The sequence below is a fragment of the Aspergillus neoniger genome, assembly GCF_003184625.1.
Source record: "Aspergillus neoniger CBS 115656 unplaced genomic scaffold BO87scaffold_14, whole genome shotgun sequence".
In the NCBI taxonomy this organism is placed as follows: domain Eukaryota; kingdom Fungi; phylum Ascomycota; class Eurotiomycetes; order Eurotiales; family Aspergillaceae; genus Aspergillus; species Aspergillus neoniger.
This window is the reverse complement of record NW_020291142.1, coordinates 543,204-560,976: the sequence shown is the minus strand read 5'-3', so window position 1 is coordinate 560,976 and position 17,773 is coordinate 543,204. Positions and strand designations below refer to the sequence as shown.

Here is a 17,773-nt window from a genome sequence, read left to right as displayed (position 1 = left end):
AATTTCGGCTGCGGTCTGGTTGTGGCAATAGGCCTGAACCAATTCAACCTTTCCCTCATAGAGACGACATTGGCCACACTGGAAGGGGGCTACGGAACTGTCATTCATCGTTTATGATCTAATAAACTTCTTCCTTGGTTCCTTTTCTTTCTAGTTCTGGATTACGCCCATTATTTTACGATGAACGAACCTATCGCCATCATAGGCAGCGGATGTCGACTGGCGGGCGGGTGTGATTCACCCTCGACGCTCTGGACTCTTCTCCAACAACCCTACGACGTCTCCCAAGACTTACCCCCAAATCGAATTCCACCATCACGACACAATGCCTCTCCTCGCGGGTATTTTCTTTCACAGGATGTCGCCAACTTTGACGCTTCGTTCTTCAACCTTAACCCCCTGGAGGCGCAAGCTATGGATCCTCAGCATCGACTGTTACTAGAGACAGTCTACGAGGCGCTGGAGGAGGGAGGAATGCCCGTCGAGGGATTGCGTGGTTCCGACACCGCCGTATATACGGGGGTGATGTTCCATGACTATTTAACGCTCAGTAGTCAGGACAATGATTCAATCTCAACGTATCACATTACAGGCACGGCGCCGAACAAGGCCTCGAATCGCATCTCGCATTTTTTCGACTGGCATGGCCCGTCTGTGACGGTGGATACTGCCTGCTCATCCAGCCTGGTCGCTCTTCATCAAGCGGTGCAGCAGCTACGGACAGGGGAATCTCGCTTAGCCGTAGCAGCTGGGGCCAACCTGCTTCTTGACAGTCGTCCCTTCATTGGATTCAGCAATCTAGGCATGCTCTCTCCCACCGGGAGCTGCAAGATGTGGGATATTAGCGCCGATGGGTACGCCCGTGGGGAGGGGATCACGGCCCTCCTGTTGAAGCCACTTTCCCGCGCCCTCGCCGACGGCGACAACATCCAATGCGTGATCCGAGAAACCGGGGTGAATCACGACGGACGTACCAGTGGGATTACACTACCTAGCGCAGCGGCTCAGGTGAGCCTCATTCAAGACGTTTACCGTCGTGCGGGGCTGGATCCCACCCAGCCCAGTGATCGACCTCAGTATATTGAAGCCCACGGTACTGGCACCCAAGCCGGAGATCCGGTGGAGGCAGAGGCGCTAGCCACAGCCTTTTCGCTCACATCTACGCCAGACCACAGCGAGATCTGTCCTGTATGGGTAGGCAGCATCAAGACGGTGGTCGGTCACACCGAGGGCGCTGCGGGCCTGGCTGGCGTCCTGAAAGCATCTCTGGCCCTACAACATGGGATAATTCCGCCAAATCTGGGTTTCCTACAGCTGAATCCGAAGGTTGCACCGTATTGTACTCAACTGACTGTCCCGACCAAGGCTGAGCCATGGTCCAAGAGGTCATCATCCGCTACTCCACGTCGAGCCAGCGTCAACAGCTTCGGGTTCGGAGGCACCAACGCCCATGTCATCTTGGAGTCCGTTGGGCTGCCGGAGGTCCCGCCTTCTGGAATTTATTCGCAGGCGCCAACATCGTGCTCATCGTCCCTTTTCCCCTACGTCTTCTCGGCCGCCTCAGAAAGGTCGTTGATAGGGATGCTCAAACGATACAACGAGTACCTGCAAGCCCACCCATCTATCGACCCAGCACATCTAGCGTCAACACTGGCCGGACAGCGATCCTTCCTTCCCGTCCGCATCAGCTTCCCGGCGTCCTCGCTAGAGGTATTACAGGAACGTCTTGCTGCGATCCTCGCCGCCGAGTTCCCGTCGGCGGGCCACCGCTCCTCATTACGAGAATCACGCATCCTCGGAATATTCACGGGTCAAGGTGCCCAGTGGTCGCAGATGGGTGCGGGTTTGCTCGCGGCGTATCCACCGGTGGCCTCATTCCTCGATAGCCTGGATGCCGCCTTACAATCTTTGCCCGAGGAGGACCGACCTTCCTGGTCCCTACGCGAGGAACTGCAGCGACCCTCCGAGGAAGCGCGCCTGGAGGTCCCCGAGGTCTGCCAACCTGCCTGTACCGCGGTACAACTGATGCTCGCCCACCTGTTGCAAGCTGTCGGCGGGGTCTCGTTCGCAGCGGTGGTAGGCCATTCCTCTGGCGAGATTGCCGCCGCCGCGGTCGCCGGGTTCCTACGCCCCAGGGACGCTATCCGCATCGCCTTTTATCGAGGCTTGCACGTCAGTCGCATGCTCCCCGCCCTGCCCAAGGAGGGCCAGATGCTGGCCGCGGGTCTGTCTCAGGCCGCGGCGGAAGAGCTGGTCAACACCGTTGCATTTGAGGAGCGAGTGGGGGTAGCAGCAGTGAATTCCTCATCCAGCGTGACGCTCTCGGGCGACGCGGATGCAGTGGCGGAGATGAAAGCCTACCTGGATAGTTGCAAGGTCTTCAACCGGCTGCTAAAGGTTGGAACCGCGTATCACTCGCATCATATGCGCGCGTGTGCCGCCGAGTATCACGCCTCGTTGGCCCGGTGTCAAGTAGAGGTCCTGCGTCCTTCGGGCAACAACGCCCCGCGCTGGTACTCGAGCGTACGATCGGGGCAGGCCATGATTGATGACAGTGATTATGATAGTCATAATGTTGAGAGAAGCATAGAACTAGCCGCATCGTACTGGGTAGACAACTTGGTGAATCCTGTGCTCTTCCACCATGCGGTTTCCAGCGCCATCACAAATCGTGAGATGGAGGTGAATTTCTGTCTCGAACTCGGTCCACATCCGGCCCTTCAGGGGCCCGCCATGCAGACCATAATCGAAGCCCGTGGCTCGGCGCTCCCTTATTCAGGAACCCTTCACCGGAGCAAGGCAGACAAGATGGCGATTTCGGAATGTCTAGGTGACTTGTGGGTGCATCTAGGCAGTGCGGGAGTCCCCAATCTCCAAGCCTTCGCGCACACACCACACAGGCCGGGACTGACGGACCTGCCGAGGTATCCTTGGGACCATGAGCATAGCTTTTGGGTCCCAGGGTCGTCAACCCGCTCTACCAAACGGCGTGTCACGCAGCATACGATGTGTAAAACTCCAGTCCACAGCTTGCTAGGATCACGGGACGAGCTGGTTGAAGCAGTTGACGCGACCAACGTGTACCACTGGTCAAATATATTGTGTGCTGACCGGCTAAATTGGCTGAGCGGACATATTCTTCAAGGGCAGATCATCTTTCCAGCCACGGGGTATCTGGCATTGGCAGTGGAGGCTGCTCTGCAGGTGGCCGCTGGACGACCAGTGCAAGCGATTACCCTCGAGGAAGTCAACTTCCTCAAGGCCCTTAGGGTGGACGAGAAGGATGGAGTCAGCACCACCGTCAGTGCTCAGGTGTCTCGTGATGATGAGCAGGTGGTTCAGGCAAGGTTCAGAGTGGATGTGGACCCGACAGAGGAAACGAGCCGATCTACTGCTGCGGCCACGATGAACATCACGATCCACCTGGGCAACCCGGTCGAGGATCTTCTGCCCGAAGCAACCTCTTCTTCGTCGCCAGCAATGATGACGGATCTGGATCCCGGACACGTGTACAGCCATCTGGCCGAGTTAGGCTACGAATACACGGGTCCCTTCCAGCGAATTGCCCGCCTCCGTCGATCACTGGGAATGGCGCTCGCAGGAGTAGACTGGAGAAAGGCGGCAGAAGACGAACCAGTCCTGCACCCGGCGCTGCTAGACAATGCGGTGCAGGTTCTGTTTTCGGCCTTCACAGATCACCGGGATGGGAGTTTGTGGAACCTGTACATGCCCGTCTCGATCGAGCGGGTCACGGTCAATCTCCCCCTCTGCAGCTCTGGGGAATTTGATACGCAATTCACGGTGGAGAGCTATGTGGACCAGCTAGACCCGCACGGTATCTGTGGCGATGTCTCTATGTTCAATGCCGCCGGGCAAGGCGTCGTCCAGATGGAACGGATCAACACCATGCCCGCCTCCCCCGCCACGGCCGACAACGATCTCCAACTCTTCTCTGAGACTCGATGGGGCGTGGCTGAGCCCAACGGCGAGCTCGCGCTCGGCAGTCGGCGAGCAACACGGGCGATGCTGGCCAAAACCATTGACTGGGAACGGGTGGCCCTATACTATATCTCTCAGATCAGTGGGCAGTTAGTTGACGCGGAGACTGGATTACGAACGACGGCGGTTGATATCGAACCGCATCATGGAGCCTTCCTCGACTTTTGCATCTGGCTGCAGGAGACCGTTCGCACGGGCCAACACCCGTACGCTTCGCCGCAGTGGTTGAAGGACAGTGCAGAGCAGATAGATCAGATACGAAGCCAATACTCAGCCGATGACATCGACTTCAGACTCATTCGCATGGCGTCAGAGGTTCTTCCAGCGGTCATCCGACATGATACGACGATGCTACAGAGCTTCATGGCTGATGATACTTTGAGCGAGTGGTATCAGAACAGCCTGGTATGCGCGCCCGCCCAGGAGCCGCTGGGCGCGATCATTGCCCAGCTCGCCCATCGCTATCGTCTGCTCCAAGTGTTGGAGATTGGAGCAGGTACAGGCTGTGCTACACGCTCGGTCTTGCCCGCTCTGGGCGACGCTCTCGCACGCTACACGTTCACCGACGTGTCGGCGGGTTTCTTCGACAAGGCGGCGCAGCAGTTTGCCCCCTTCGCCGACCGGATGGAGTTCCAAACCTTTGATCTCGACGTGGATCCCATGGAGCAAGGGTTCAAGGAAGGCAGCTATGATGTGGTTGTCGCCTATGCGGTGCTGCATGTGGCGGCCTCGCTGAAGGATGCCCTGCGCCGGGTCCGGCGGTTGTTAAAACCGGGCGGATTCCTGATCCTGACAGAGGTGCTGGGAGATGGGCCCATGGCGCTGGGGCTAATCTTCGGAGGCTTCACAGGCTGGTGGGCTGGTCGCGAGGAAGGGCGTCGCTACTCGCCGACTGTCTCGTTGGAAACTTGGCAGGAGCTGCTGGCAGCCACCGGGTTCTCTGGCGTCGATACGCACACTCCGCTGAAAGATCCCATTGCTTGGCCTATCAGTGTCATGGTCGCGCAAGCGGTGGACGAACAAGTTGGCTTGTCGCCAGAGCCGGTCTTGGAGGAGTTGGTCATCGTCGCTGAGCCCAGCTTCCCCCAACCCGAAATTCTACAGGGAGTGCAGACGCAGTTGGCAGCCCATACTCATAACCTTACGCACTTCCATTCCTTGGAGGAGCTCAATGGCGCTTCCTTTCCCATCAAACCAACAGTGCTCAACCTGGCCCATCTGGATCCGGAGAGCGTAAGGCAATCAGAAGAGGCCTGGCAAGGGCTGCAGACTCTTGTAGACTCCGCTCGACATATGCTGTGGATCACTGATGACTACCGCGCTGGTAATTCTTCATCTGCTCTGTCGGTTGGTTTGGCACGGTCTCTGGCTCATGAATTGCCTCATTTGCGCCTACAAATGATCGACATCAGCCGCGAGAGTGACCTTGATACGATCGTTCGAGTCATTACTAAGAGCTTGCTGCGCCTGGTCAGCACGAGTGATCCTGACGCACTTCCCACCTTCGAGCCGGAGCTGGCACTGGATTCGACCGGCCAGCTACTGATACCACGATTGCACCCCTTGGAGCCGGCCAACAACCGGCTCAACAGCTCAAGGAGGAAGGTCTCGGCTCCCATTCATGTGGAAACACAAGCGTGTTCGTTAGAATGGCACAACGACATATTCACTTTGGTCGACAAGAGTCCCTTCCTATCGGATGAGGGGGTTGACTCTCGCGTCGTACGCACGACCCGCTCGGCATTGACAGCCCTGCCGACCCGTGATGGACCCGTCTTCCTGCATCAGGGCGTCGACTCTGTCACCGGCGAGACCGTGGTGGTGGCCTCCAATGAGATATCGTCAATCTTGACCGCACCGAAACTGTCATCGATCGCTGTGAGCCCCGAGATAAGCCGTCACTCCCAATACTTTGGCCTTCTGGTCGCCCACCTTCTCATCGCGTCTGTCGTGAAGGACATCGCGCCTGGAACTAGCGTTCTGCTCTATGCCTTTGATCCTCCAGCTGCCATGTATCAAGCTATCTGGACCTTCCAACTCCAGGCGAAGAAATGCCAGGTCCACTACCTCACAGCCAGTAAAGAATTGGCCACTATGGGGCCGTGGGTGTACTGCAATCCGCGGGCTCCCAGACGAGTTTTGAACGCCGCTTTCCCCAAAGACCTTCAGGTCATTATCAATTTCTCGGACGACAGTGCTGCTCCGACACAGACACTGGACTCTCTCCGAGGGCATTTCCAACGATATGCACCTCCATCTGGGGTCGCCGAAGTATTCTTTCTGCCAGCTCTTCCGCTACTAACAGACTTGACTGAGCTGCTCAGTGATGCTCATACGGCCGCAGAAGAGTACATCGTGCTAAACGTGAGCGCGCACCATCCGGAATACGGGCTACCAGATCTCCTGGACTGTCAGCCCAGGTCACTGCCAGGGGTTTCCATTGTCAACTGGTCCTGCCCGATCCCCCTGTCCGTCCACTATCAGCCCATCGATGCGTCCACGCAGATCCTGCGTCCGGATCGAACCTATTGGCTCGTTGGCTTGACCGGTGATCTCGGCCAGTCGTTGTGCGACTGGATGGTTCACCATGGCGCTCGAACGATTATTTTAACGAGCCGACGCCCACAAATGTCACCAGACTGGGTCGAAAGACATCGCCAAAGTCACGGAGCCAATATAATCACCATAGCTGGGTACTGCAGTCCCCTTCGCCCCCTTTCTTCTCCCCCACCCACCCAGGGTACACAAGTCAAACAAGCAGAAGAACCAGACTGACCAAACTTCACACAGAGATATTACTTCCCTACCCAACCTCCACGCAATCCACAAAACAATCACAACAACCTACCCCCCGCTAGACGGCATTGCCAACGGCGCCATGCTCATGCGTGAAAATTTCTTCACCCAAACCACCGCAGCCGAACTACACGAAGTCCTGCAACCCAAAGTCCAAGGCCTCCGGTATCTCGACAACCTGGTCGGCGACCAACCCCTCCAATTCTTCATCGCGTTCTCTTCCATCCTCGCCACGCTAGGCAACCTAGGCCAGAGTGCCTACACCGCAGCCAACGTCGCCTCGGAAGCGCTTATCACACAGCGGCGGCGACGCCATCTAACAGGCTCCGTGATCCAGATCTCCCGTATGACGGACGTCGGGTACGTAAAGCGGCAGCGGGCTCAGTACTCGGCGCAGGAAATGGCGCGGCTGGAGGCGTATTGTCTGCCGATGGGGGAGCAGCACCTACATGCCTTGTTCGCGGAGGGAATTCGAGCAGGGCGACCTTTACAAGCATCCTCAGCATCTGATGTAGCCCAGGGGTCAGTGATTACAGCCGGAATTCCCCGGGTCGATATGACCGATCCAGAGGATTCAGTGGGGCGAGGCGTGACGTGGGCGACGAACGTCCGCTTCTCGCACTACTGGAAACAGGAAAACTGCTTGCGTCGTGAGTATGGTGACATGCGGGGTGGTGAGGAGGGCAAGAAGGCTGCTTCGACGCGAGCGCGGCTGGCACAGTCTAAGGCAAAGGAGGAAGCCCAGATGATTATTTTAGGTGAGTTGACTATAAACCCCTCTTCTTGACCGGCACCCTAACTGAAACTCTTACTCTTGCTGTTAGATGGTATCGTCTCGAAAGTGCGTTCCATTCTTCATCTCCCTGCTGATCAACCGGTTCTCGAGACCACGGCACTGGTGGATCTGGGCGTGGACTCGTTGATCGCGGTCGACATCCGAGCGTGGATCATGGGAGAGTTGGGGGTGGACGTGCCCGTGTTGAAGCTGTTGGCGGGGATTACCGTGGAGGAGATTGTTCGCGAGGCAATGGCGGGCCTGGGTGATGTCATGCAGGCTGACTGATAAACAGCCGTGCATGTCCATCGGTACAACAGTTAATGCAGTTGTGCTTTGTAGTCTCTCGGTTCAGCTCCTAGATCTGGTCGTAGGTGTATTCCTTGGGTAGCATGAAACAATATAAGGGCGGGCCTTCAAATAGACGCGCATGTATATTGTTGAGTTGCTCGTAGGTATATAACGGTTTAACCAAAATTCTAAATAATTCAGTATAGTTCTGTTGAGATAACGAAGTTTATATAACTGTATCCTAGAAAGATAAAGATATATCAGCTATATAGAATAAAAAAGAAGTACTTAGATTTAACTTATTAAAATTTAGATAGGAAGAGTAAGTATTCAGATAGAAAAAATGAAATGAAATGAGGAAAAGGAATAAAAGTATGAATTATGGGGGAAAAAAAAAGTAGTAAATATTTATATATAATAAAAAAGATTTACTGGTAGTTACTCACCCAATTAGTTAGGATTTAGAACTGGGACATTCATGATAAAGGATGGGTCTGTCTAGGTTTCACGGCTTTTACATAGGCAGCTCTCGGTGGTGACACTACTACAGAAGAAGCGGGGACCGTGATCGGCGGGCTGTGTCCAACTATCCACGGGTAACGGAGACCCTTTGTTTGACGATGTGTTCCCGGCCACAGGGCAGGTCTTCCGCGATGCTTGTTTAATGAACGCTTCAGCCTAATCGTGACCAGGTTGAAACATGCCCAATGCGCATCTCACTGGCCTTCCACTCTGATCAGGGTCAGCCTCTCCAAGCTCTCAAGTTCCGCGTGTCCGACGGTCGCCTTTTGACATCTCCAGGGCCTCAGTTCATCACATTATTTTATCTGTTAGCCTGAACCCCACTACTATGCGATCTATGCTTGCAGTCCTAGTTCCCTGTTTCATCATTTCAGTTCTTTACTTGGCCGGCACGCGCCTCCGGCCCCAACGTGAAGTAAGCGAGATGCGTCGTGCGCCGGCAACAGCACCAGCACCATCATCCGACATGCCGAGTAACTGGATTGACTGCGTACATACTGAGCCGGAGCCGCGCTTCTGGGCTGAATATGGATCGGGTCCAGGGGTTGCAGTTTACGGTTTCCCCTCAAGGGGGGGCTTCTATGTTCTTCGCGAGTGCGTTGGGGTAGAACTGGATTTCCTCGGGATCGACCGATTCGGGAACACCGAACGACCTTCCAAGTCAGACCTTGATTGGCAGGCCAAAGAGGAGGCACATTGTGATCGTAGTTCGTTTCCCCTTCAAAGCATTAGTCTAGGTGTCACGCTAACACATTTCATCTTTCCCTAGTGCGTCGCTTAGGTGCGAAATGGTTCGAGACCTATGGGGATGAGTTGGAATTCATGTTTTTTCACACACGCGAGGATACGGATCCGTATGTTTCCTTCGGCTGGCCAGACGGTGGTGGTGTTTGGGTATTGAATACCACATATGGCCGCGCTAGTGAACTGGGCACAGCTATAATCCATAATGCGAAGAACATGGAGGAACGCTGTGAATTGATCAAGAGATTGGGCGGCATCTTCTACGCGGATCCGAGCGACTGTCCATATCTTGATCTTGAATAAACACGATGCCAGAAGATATAAGAATCAAATAGCAACATCGATTGGGATGTTACTCATCAGAGCAATTCCAAGTGGTGATGACTACTGGTGGCCTAATTCAGGACGTCGACTAAGGAATTTGATGTTATTTCACACAGACAAAACAGAGGGAGATCGTAATATCTTCCCCCAAAGAGGCAATGGCATAGTGCAGCCCTTTGCGCAGCGGACGGTTCATTTTAGAACTCGTTCCCCGTAAGGCAGGCATTGCGGTGAACCAATGGGTTGTAAAGGATGCGACGGACAGGTGGCCGCGACCTTTGGGTTTAGCTAAGGGATACTTGAGTTTTTACATGACAGTAAGGTGCTATCAAGCCCCGGCGTAAACATAAACAGCCGAATTCTCCTAAGCACGCTCATCTTGGCGACGCAGCAAACTGTTCCGGGAACAAGCTTTCTTAGATTAGATTGATAGCTCTGATAGCGGCTCTTTTCTAGAATCATTAATTACATTTTATTATTAATCCAAAAGAAAGCGTGAAAGAGACCTGTATAATGGTCTTAGTAGTTCTATAGGATATAGATTTATAATTACTTCTGTGTATGGTAGATACCGATCAGGTTTGTTTGGTATATCATCGGGTGGCCTGAGGTTCGCCTAGTATAGAAGGGTGGAACAAAGGTAGAAAAATATGTGACCGATAAAATCGACCACCTGAGCTGATTGAACTAGCTTTAACTGAGCATTACTAGTACTCAGATAGAAAGACCTCTGATGCAAAGTCACTTACCAAGGACCGAGATTAATCATCTACTATCCAAGCCATGATAGACAAACGAACGTTTACGATGTGGGACAGTGAAGCTCAAAGCAGGTTAGGGGAATCGCAGCAGGTTGAGTTCTGGTATATAACTTTTGTTCGGTGGTTGTCACTGGGACAGAGCACTGATATCTGCGGACTCGAAACAAGAGGTGGGTGACCTGGGTATTACAGGTTAAAGGAGTAATGAAATAAATGAAGAGAAAGAAGTACCTAAAAAAAAAAAAAAAAAAAAAAAAAAAAACATATAAGAGAAGAAATTCGCTGGTGGTTACTTATCCAACTACTAACCTCCCGGCGTGTGGCTTACATGCGGTCAGTAGTCGGGTGGGTGCACCTTCAGGGTATGAACTGGTGCGCAATCTTGGCGCTCGCGCGACTAGCGCCAGTACACTACAGACAGGTGCTATTCTCTTTGAACACTCACACCCTTGGTGTGATATTTCTTTCGTGGTGTTATGAGACCACCAGGCGAGAAATTCGTTCGATGGCCTCTAACCCCTCCCTGTGAACAGTCCGGCACCTTAACTTATGCACTTTGCCACCATCCATAGGCAGCAGGAATATCTGCATTTGCCAACGAGAAGACATAGGAGCCTATATTAAGTAGTAGCATTTTGACCAAATACACGTGATTGCGGACTACCATTCGCAGGCCACCAACTTTTAACGACCAGCTCGTTCAAGGTTCCAGAGATGGGTTAAATAGAACGATGCCCTGCGCGACAATGTAGGCCGCCTCTCGGCGTCTGACCTACGAGCAATGGATAAAGATCGTACTCAATATCGTTATAGCGGTATTGCTTTGTCTCGTCTTTCGGTATTTAGACTTTTTGTCCGGCTGAAGAGAGTGAGAACTTCGTGACGATTTTAACTAGTGCTCTGATCAGTAACTAGATCGGGCTTAGTGAGCATTAGGGACAGAATATAAAAATCAGCGCAAGTACCTAGCTCTGATCTGCTGCTTAACTAAGTAAGCTCCTTAAGACACACCTCAGATGATTTTGGATTAGCTGGTTCTACAGATATAAATATTTCTCTGAATTCCTGGGTTGCGACCAACCTGGTTATTATTTTAATATATATCTTCCTGGCCTAAGAACCTCTTAGTATTTTCGTACTATCGTTATATACTTTTTTGTTTCCATCTATGTTTAGCTCGCGCCCTAGATCTAGCCTTTTAGTTTTGTAGATCCTGTTCTTGTAGAAGTTCTGGCTTCGCTTTTATGGTTATCGTTAAGTCTCTGAGAATATTGGAGAATCGTCAATTTTGGTTCGTCTCCTTTTTAATTTAAGTATAGGTATGCAATAGCTCTGCGGTTATTTTACTATGTTGATTGATATATCTTAGATAATCCGATTGACGTTGATGCTCTTAGTGATCGAGATGTTGAAATTAGCGTTGATTTTTATACTTTATTCCGCGCCGGTGATAGTATTGGTTTTTTGCGCCATTTATTCTGCCGGAGATAATGAACTGACTAGCAGCTAGTAAACCTGATCGATTCTGATGCGGTCTCTGTTGCAGTGAGCGACACAATTGAACCCGTTGCTAGCTTACTACCAAGTCCGGACCTAGTTAAACTAATACCAGATAGTGAGGAACGGCTTACTCTCTTAAGTATCATATTACTGAGAAGATATAGAAGTACTGTGAATACAAGATCTGCTATTATAAGATAGTAGATCTGGGCACTATTTTGTGGCCATACTTACTGCCCCGGATGCTTAATAAGGTCTTTTACGACTCTGCTTTTGCGAAAGCAGGAGGAAGCAAAGTACTAGCGTCCGACTTTCTGGCAAGCCGTCAATGCGAGCCATTTTTTTATTATTGCAAGGTGTTCTCTGGGCGGTAGATCACTAGCCAAATGACCCCCACCCCCAGCCTTGCTGAAAAAGTGTAGAAGGCTCAAGCCCAGCAAACTGCTCAAGTCCGGCGTCCGCGAAAGACAAGCTATACCAGTCATAGCCGCGTGATAGACTGACCTGATCGATGGGTGAGTCACTTCGTCCTAGTTCATCTGGCGCCCCTAACCCATTCCCGTTCAAGGGAGCTGTAGACGAGCAGAGTTGGGCTTCAAGTTCTCCCGTACGTATCTCGGCTTCAGAGGGTTGCAGCTGCTTGCTTGAGATATCCTCGCTTTGATTATATCCGCCAGGCATTTCGGGACGTTCACAGTCACTGGATGATGCCACACGACGATCTAAATTCGTATTAGTTTAGCCGAATGAAACTTTCCGGATTGCACGAGCATTCTCATCAACATACCACCTCGTACAATCATTGGTGTGGCGTGTCTTGTATACTTGAAAGAGTCTGTCGACAATGCGGAATTCAAGGTTTCCCACTGGTGATCGTTTAAGTCAAAGTACGACATCAAACGTGGCAATCAGAACGAGGTACAACTTACCGGACGTTCCAACGCTCTCCAATAGACTCGCAGATGATCTAATAAATGCACAATCGCTCTCACTGCGGGTATTCTGGGACCGTTTCGACAGTCTTTTGTGAATGATCCATTCACTCCACAGTCCTGGCGGGAAATTTCCGTTGCCAAAAGCACAATACCTGCGACAAAAGCACCAAAGCCAACAAGGGGAGGCAGACGTGAAATATCACTTCGACCATAGAGATAAGGCGCCAGTAGCCGTTCAAGCAGCTCTGCATGTTTTAGAACAGTATCTGCACTTTCTCTTTGCTTATCAGATCTAATTGTTGGGTCAGAAGGGATACCCGAAAGAAGGGGGACAATCATCCAATGGGCAGCGATTTGACATTGGTGGTAGAGCGCATCGTGGACGAGTAATAGGCTCTCGCCTTCGGTTTTTGGATCATTCTGATGACCGGAATTTCTCCGGGTGGTTGACTCATCAAATAGCGATGTTGCCAAGTGAGATAATTTTTCGAGTTGGCCAAAACTTTGAGCATTTGGAGCAGAGGTGTGCTCTTTGCACAATTGTTGAATTTTCGCCCTAAAAAGAACATCATTTCAGTTAAACCTATACAAGGCTAGAAGATTTGCAGGTCAACATGTGTACTGACCACACACCAACCATTTTCATTGAGATGGCTGCACTCCCAGGGTAGCTGTCACTGCTTATCCGACGATCCAAGGACCTGGAAATCCAATTCTCATCCATTGTCTGATTTAGAGTTATCGTGTAGCCGGACGACGTATTGGAGATCAGTCCCGGAAGCGGCACCAAGCCCACTTCCTGCCAGGCCAATTTGATACATGGTTCTGGTTCCATAACGATGCATGTAGATGTCCAGCAAGCCCAGAAGCATCGACGGGAAAGTTCAGATTCGAGAGACTCGTCATTATAGTCGCTGTTGTCCGTAGACTTCCTGCTATATCCAAGCAGATGACATGAACGATAGGCGAGGGCTGTGAACTTGTCAACACAAGTTCCTCAGGCATCCATAGGCATGCTTTTGACCAATGGTAGACACAAGAGCTTACCAAGACATAAACTGCCAGAATGAAAGTCACCAATGCCAAACCAATACAGCTGCAGACACTCCAACGCTTGGACGATCATCAGAGATGGACACTCTAAGGCTGAGATCAAAAGTTCTCTTAAAGCAGCTTTCGCCCATGGGCGACCGCAAGAATGATATGAGCTCAAAATTGTCAATTCTGCTTGCCCTTCTATTGCAGGTAATATGTCATTCGAATGATTCCTCGGCTGAAGAAATCTTGGGCATCGTGTTAGCTGAGTTGAACGTGGAGAAGCGCTAGAGTCTAAAAGTGACATACAGAGTTGCTAGCGCGAGTAAAGCTCTAAAAAGAGAGCGATGGAGTCTCCCTTCCATGAAAAAGAGTGGGTTTATGAAACAGTAGAGGTGCGTTATATACGCGCGTAAAGTATACCTCCAGCAAAGAAAGACACAGGGCGGGTGGTGGTAATTGTGTCTGGTCTGAGGAACGTCCTGGCTCCAATGCGACAGGCGTCATCGTACGTAGCTGACTTGGGTATGTCTACGGACCAATTAGCTATTGTATAACAGCCCTGGTGCAGCTCGGATCAGCAGGTACATTAGACGGAGTACGTGTTCCTATACCTAGAGCCGCCGGTGTGTCATCCAATCCAGTGGAATTTAGGAGAGGTGGATCGTCTTCACGATGAATATTAGGACCAAGGGAACTCGAAGCATGATGCCCAGGGATCGGACTGATTTTCTGAGTCTCAGCGGCAGAAGTTTGTTGCGAAACTGCTTCGTTGCGCCGGCGTTGAGTCCCCAGGCGCCGGCCCCGTGAACCCCGGCGATTTGGAGGCCGCGGATGGTTACATTTTGCACTGAGTCGCTCGCATCGAGTGCACGTGGGACGTTCGCGACCACACTTTAGCTGGGAGTCATTCGACGTTAAGCGAAGTGGTTCTGGCATCGGACGGACATGTAGTCACCTTCTGTTCCCGGCACCGCAAACATGCAGTGATAGACGAGTGCGACAAGGTTCTGGTATTTTCATTATTTTCATCTCCGCTCGCTAGAATTTGGGTACTGTCCATGGTCTCCAGCTTCGCATGAAAATGTAGATTGCATATCTGTACGTACGTTCCTGCGGGTTATGTCTCATTTACTCGACGGAAATCCCAAGCTTCCTCTCACCGCCTGCTGTTTTCTCTGCCCCTACCTTTTGCTTCAACATCACGTTGTTTTCGGTGTGCGATCGAAACAGCAACTTACAGAATTGAACCGCGCGGATCTTGCATGCCGTTGTATCTCTTGCTATGAATTGAGTCTCTGGAATGTCTTCATTGCTACCTCTGGAGGGCGGGGTAGTCAATTTGAGCGCCATCTGGTGTGTCTCATGGCGGATGGCCAAATTCAATTCGGGCCGAATCCCATGTACAGTGGGTATTTGGAGCACCTTCGGAGGGGAGGGTCCGCACTTTGAACCGTCCACCTTATTTAGTATATTGCCTTTATATTCACCCTTATTTACATTCAATCTCATAGCTACGAGATTCGGGGCTCGTTTCGCTTTTTGCGGGTGATGCACCTGAGGAGCTTCCATGCTGCGCCAGCGAGGCGATGAGGTTATAGCTCAGTATGGGGGTCATTCTTCATTCCTCTTCAAATCATCGAAGAATGGAAGAAGTACCTAAGAAGGGTATAAGATCCAAAGTTGGTCCGAGTCGGTCCGAATTGGTGTCTGTCAGCAAAAGTTAATGCAGTAGTTTACGTACGCCGGCAGGGCGAAGAACCAGAACCAGCCCGCGGATGGCGTGACAGAAAGGAAAGTCCTCGGTCTGCAATCATGTGGTCGCGACCGGCAATGATACCATTCGACTTTCCTGTAATTCCTGGCTGAGGATTACTTCTTCCACACTTCTATCCCTGGAAGGCTCCAAACATGCCACCCATGCTTATCAATCATTTTTTCAAGTCCAACGAGTCCTTTAGCTATGAAGCGCTTCGAGCTGCCGGATATAGCAACTATGGTGGGGCAGATCTCGGCGAAGTGATAGCTCTCTGTTCCAAAATCAGGCCCGGGAACGAAGATGACTGGCTTCGCGAATGGCAAGGCGCTGCAGAACGGGCAGTGTCTAATGCAGAGTTCTCGAAGTCCGTGCAGAACAAAGAAAGTGCCTACCATGGATACCTTCGTGCATCGAATTATTTCCGCACCGCCGAGTTCTTCCGTCGAGAAAATGTGGACGAAGACAAAATCTCCCAGTCATTGTATGAAAGATCAGAGACTGCTTTCGTCGAGGCGATGGGGCTGTCTACGTTTTCCTACGAGTCGATCAGCATCCCCTACGAAGGCACATCATTACCAGGGTATTTTGTTAGTCCTGACAGCTCCAAAAAACCTCGACGGACAATCATCTTCAACGGCGGTTTTGACTCGACCATGAGTGAAGGGTGGTTTGCGATTGGAGCGGCGGCTCTAGCAAGAGGCTATAACTTCCTTGCCTTCGACGGGCCTGGGCAGGGTGCAGCTATCCGGCGACAGCACCTACACTTTCGGCCCGACTGGGAGAACGTACTCACCCCTGTTGTCGACTATGCTGTGAGTCGCATGGACATTGATGCAGATGCAATAGTCATCTTTGGCTGGAGCATGGGTGGGTTCCTAGTGGCGCGAGGAGCTACGCGGGAGCATCGGGCCCGAGCCATCATCCTGGATGATGGCGTGTACGATTTTGGTTCTGCATTTCGGGCCCAACAGCCGTCCTTTATTCAGAAGCTTGTTGAACTCAGATACGATTCGATTGTCAACCCAATATTCCACTGTGTTCAGTCTCTCTCGACAGGGATCCGGTGGGCTCTGCGCAACGGGAAGTGGACTTTTGGCGTGGCATCCCCGGCAGAGCTGAGTCGTGCAGTCAACAAATACACTCTGGAGGGGATCAGTCAACTTATTGCCACACCGTGTCTGATACTCGACGCAGAAAATGATCATTTCCTGAGAGGCCAGCCAGAGGAGCTTCAGAGAAATCTGAACTGTGAGCACAAATTTGTCAGTCTACGAACAGACGAAGGGGGAGACGCACATTGTCACCAAGGATCCTTCTTTCGATTGCATCAAGTTGTTTTCGATTTCCTAGAATCACAGCTTAGTCCAGCTAAAGGGCTGTGATTATTTGTGAAAATGTGGTGTTCTAGTTTCGCTGCTTTTCTATATTATAGTTAAATGTACCTTACCCCTGGCCTGCCCTTATCAATCGCTCTAGTAAGACCTTATGCGTCTGTAATCACAGAACCCAATGATCGAATTAGCGAACGGTCACGGCCTACTGTCTTCTAAAACCCTTTCCGCAGTGGATTTAACTGGAGTATGTTATTCTGACGCTGACTTGATCATTTCCTAGTCAGGAGGAGGCATTCGTGCCATTCGGGCCATTCGGTGTTGGTTGAACCCCAGCATAGGCCGGTTAGCCGAGGTTGCACCTATCTCCAACCACAGCTAATAGATGGTTCAAGTATTTATCCATTGTTCCAAAAAAACACCTTCGATTCATAGCCTGAATACTAATGTGGTTGTTTTCGTAAAGGCAAGATTATATCGTGTTGAAGACACGTCTTCCATTCGAGCCATCCGCATCTATTCCTGGGAAACAGTCGAAGCAACTCAGGATGCCCAACCAATACCGCAACATTCAAACCACCGACTCAACAAGCTTTCCCTATATATATGAGCAGAACGTGTCTGTGCGGTTGGAAAACGGTGGAGTGGTTCGCTGCAATGTGTATAAGTCCAAAGCAGCCGCAGTGGAAAGCCGATTCCCAGTGCTTGTGACGTATGGCCCATATGGTAAAGACGTGCCTGATGAGAAATATGTGAGAAAAGCCATGCGAGAGGATTAGCTCCGCTAAGTATGACACAATACGGGTTCAATCTCAAAAGCTTCTATGAAGTGAACCCGACGCATCAAACGCAACACTCTGCGTGGGAAACTCCCACCTGGTCTGGCTTTATATTTCTGCGAGGGCAACATCGTTGCCGCCCACCGTCACCATCACCACGCTAGTCTTATCGGTATTTGTCCAGTGCTTGAGCTTGTCAGGCAGCCTAGAGAGCTTGTCCCA

The 17,773-nt window shown here is 51.5% G+C and overlaps 6 protein-coding genes across 6 annotated transcripts; 4 read left to right on the top strand and 2 right to left on the bottom strand.

The window, feature by feature from the left end:
- Window positions 1–180: 180 nt before the first annotated feature.
- Window positions 181–7,858, top strand: BO87DRAFT_435413 (polyketide synthase; the record flags this gene model as incomplete). Its single annotated transcript, XM_025627764.1, has 4 exons — window positions 181–4,205; window positions 4,236–6,692; window positions 6,790–7,553; window positions 7,620–7,858. 4 exons carry the CDS (start codon window positions 181–183, stop codon window positions 7,856–7,858), a joined length of 7,485 nt encoding a protein of 2,494 aa, XP_025480356.1.
- Window positions 7,859–8,849: 991 nt separating this feature from the next.
- Window positions 8,850–9,430, top strand: BO87DRAFT_396599 (uncharacterized protein; the record flags this gene model as incomplete). The annotated part of the gene is made up of 2 exons (XM_025625258.1): window positions 8,850–9,090; window positions 9,153–9,430. The coding sequence occupies 2 exons, from the start codon at window positions 8,850–8,852 to the stop codon at window positions 9,428–9,430; spliced, it is 519 nt and encodes a 172-aa protein (XP_025480355.1).
- Window positions 9,431–10,509: 1,079 nt separating this feature from the next.
- BO87DRAFT_44911 (uncharacterized protein) lies at window positions 10,510–10,781 on the top strand. Its single transcript, XM_025628335.1, has one exon. It carries the CDS (start codon window positions 10,541–10,543, stop codon window positions 10,739–10,741), a length of 201 nt encoding a protein of 66 aa, XP_025480354.1. The 5' UTR covers window positions 10,510–10,540; the 3' UTR covers window positions 10,742–10,781.
- A 1,725-nt stretch (window positions 10,782–12,506) lies between these two features.
- BO87DRAFT_44853 (fungal specific transcription factor domain-containing protein) lies at window positions 12,507–14,373 on the bottom strand. Its single transcript, XM_025628302.1, has 5 exons — window positions 14,297–14,373; window positions 13,992–14,244; window positions 13,695–13,930; window positions 13,274–13,619; window positions 12,507–13,203 (listed from the first exon to the last, which is right to left on the bottom strand). Exons 2-5 carry the CDS (start codon window positions 14,045–14,047, stop codon window positions 12,621–12,623), a joined length of 1,221 nt encoding a protein of 406 aa, XP_025480353.1. The 5' UTR covers window positions 14,048–14,244; window positions 14,297–14,373; the 3' UTR covers window positions 12,507–12,620.
- BO87DRAFT_44862 (Zn(II)2Cys6 transcription factor domain-containing protein) lies at window positions 14,138–14,712 on the bottom strand. The gene has a single exon (XM_025628304.1). It carries the CDS (start codon window positions 14,619–14,621, stop codon window positions 14,229–14,231), a length of 393 nt encoding a protein of 130 aa, XP_025480352.1. The 5' UTR covers window positions 14,622–14,712; the 3' UTR covers window positions 14,138–14,228.
- An 890-nt stretch (window positions 14,713–15,602) lies between these two features.
- psoB (hydrolase psoB) lies at window positions 15,603–16,823 on the top strand (the record flags this gene model as incomplete). Its single annotated transcript, XM_025625257.1, has 1 exon — window positions 15,603–16,823. The coding sequence occupies one exon, from the start codon at window positions 15,603–15,605 to the stop codon at window positions 16,821–16,823; it is 1,221 nt and encodes a 406-aa protein (XP_025480351.1).
- Between the last annotated feature and the right edge of the window lie 950 nt (window positions 16,824–17,773).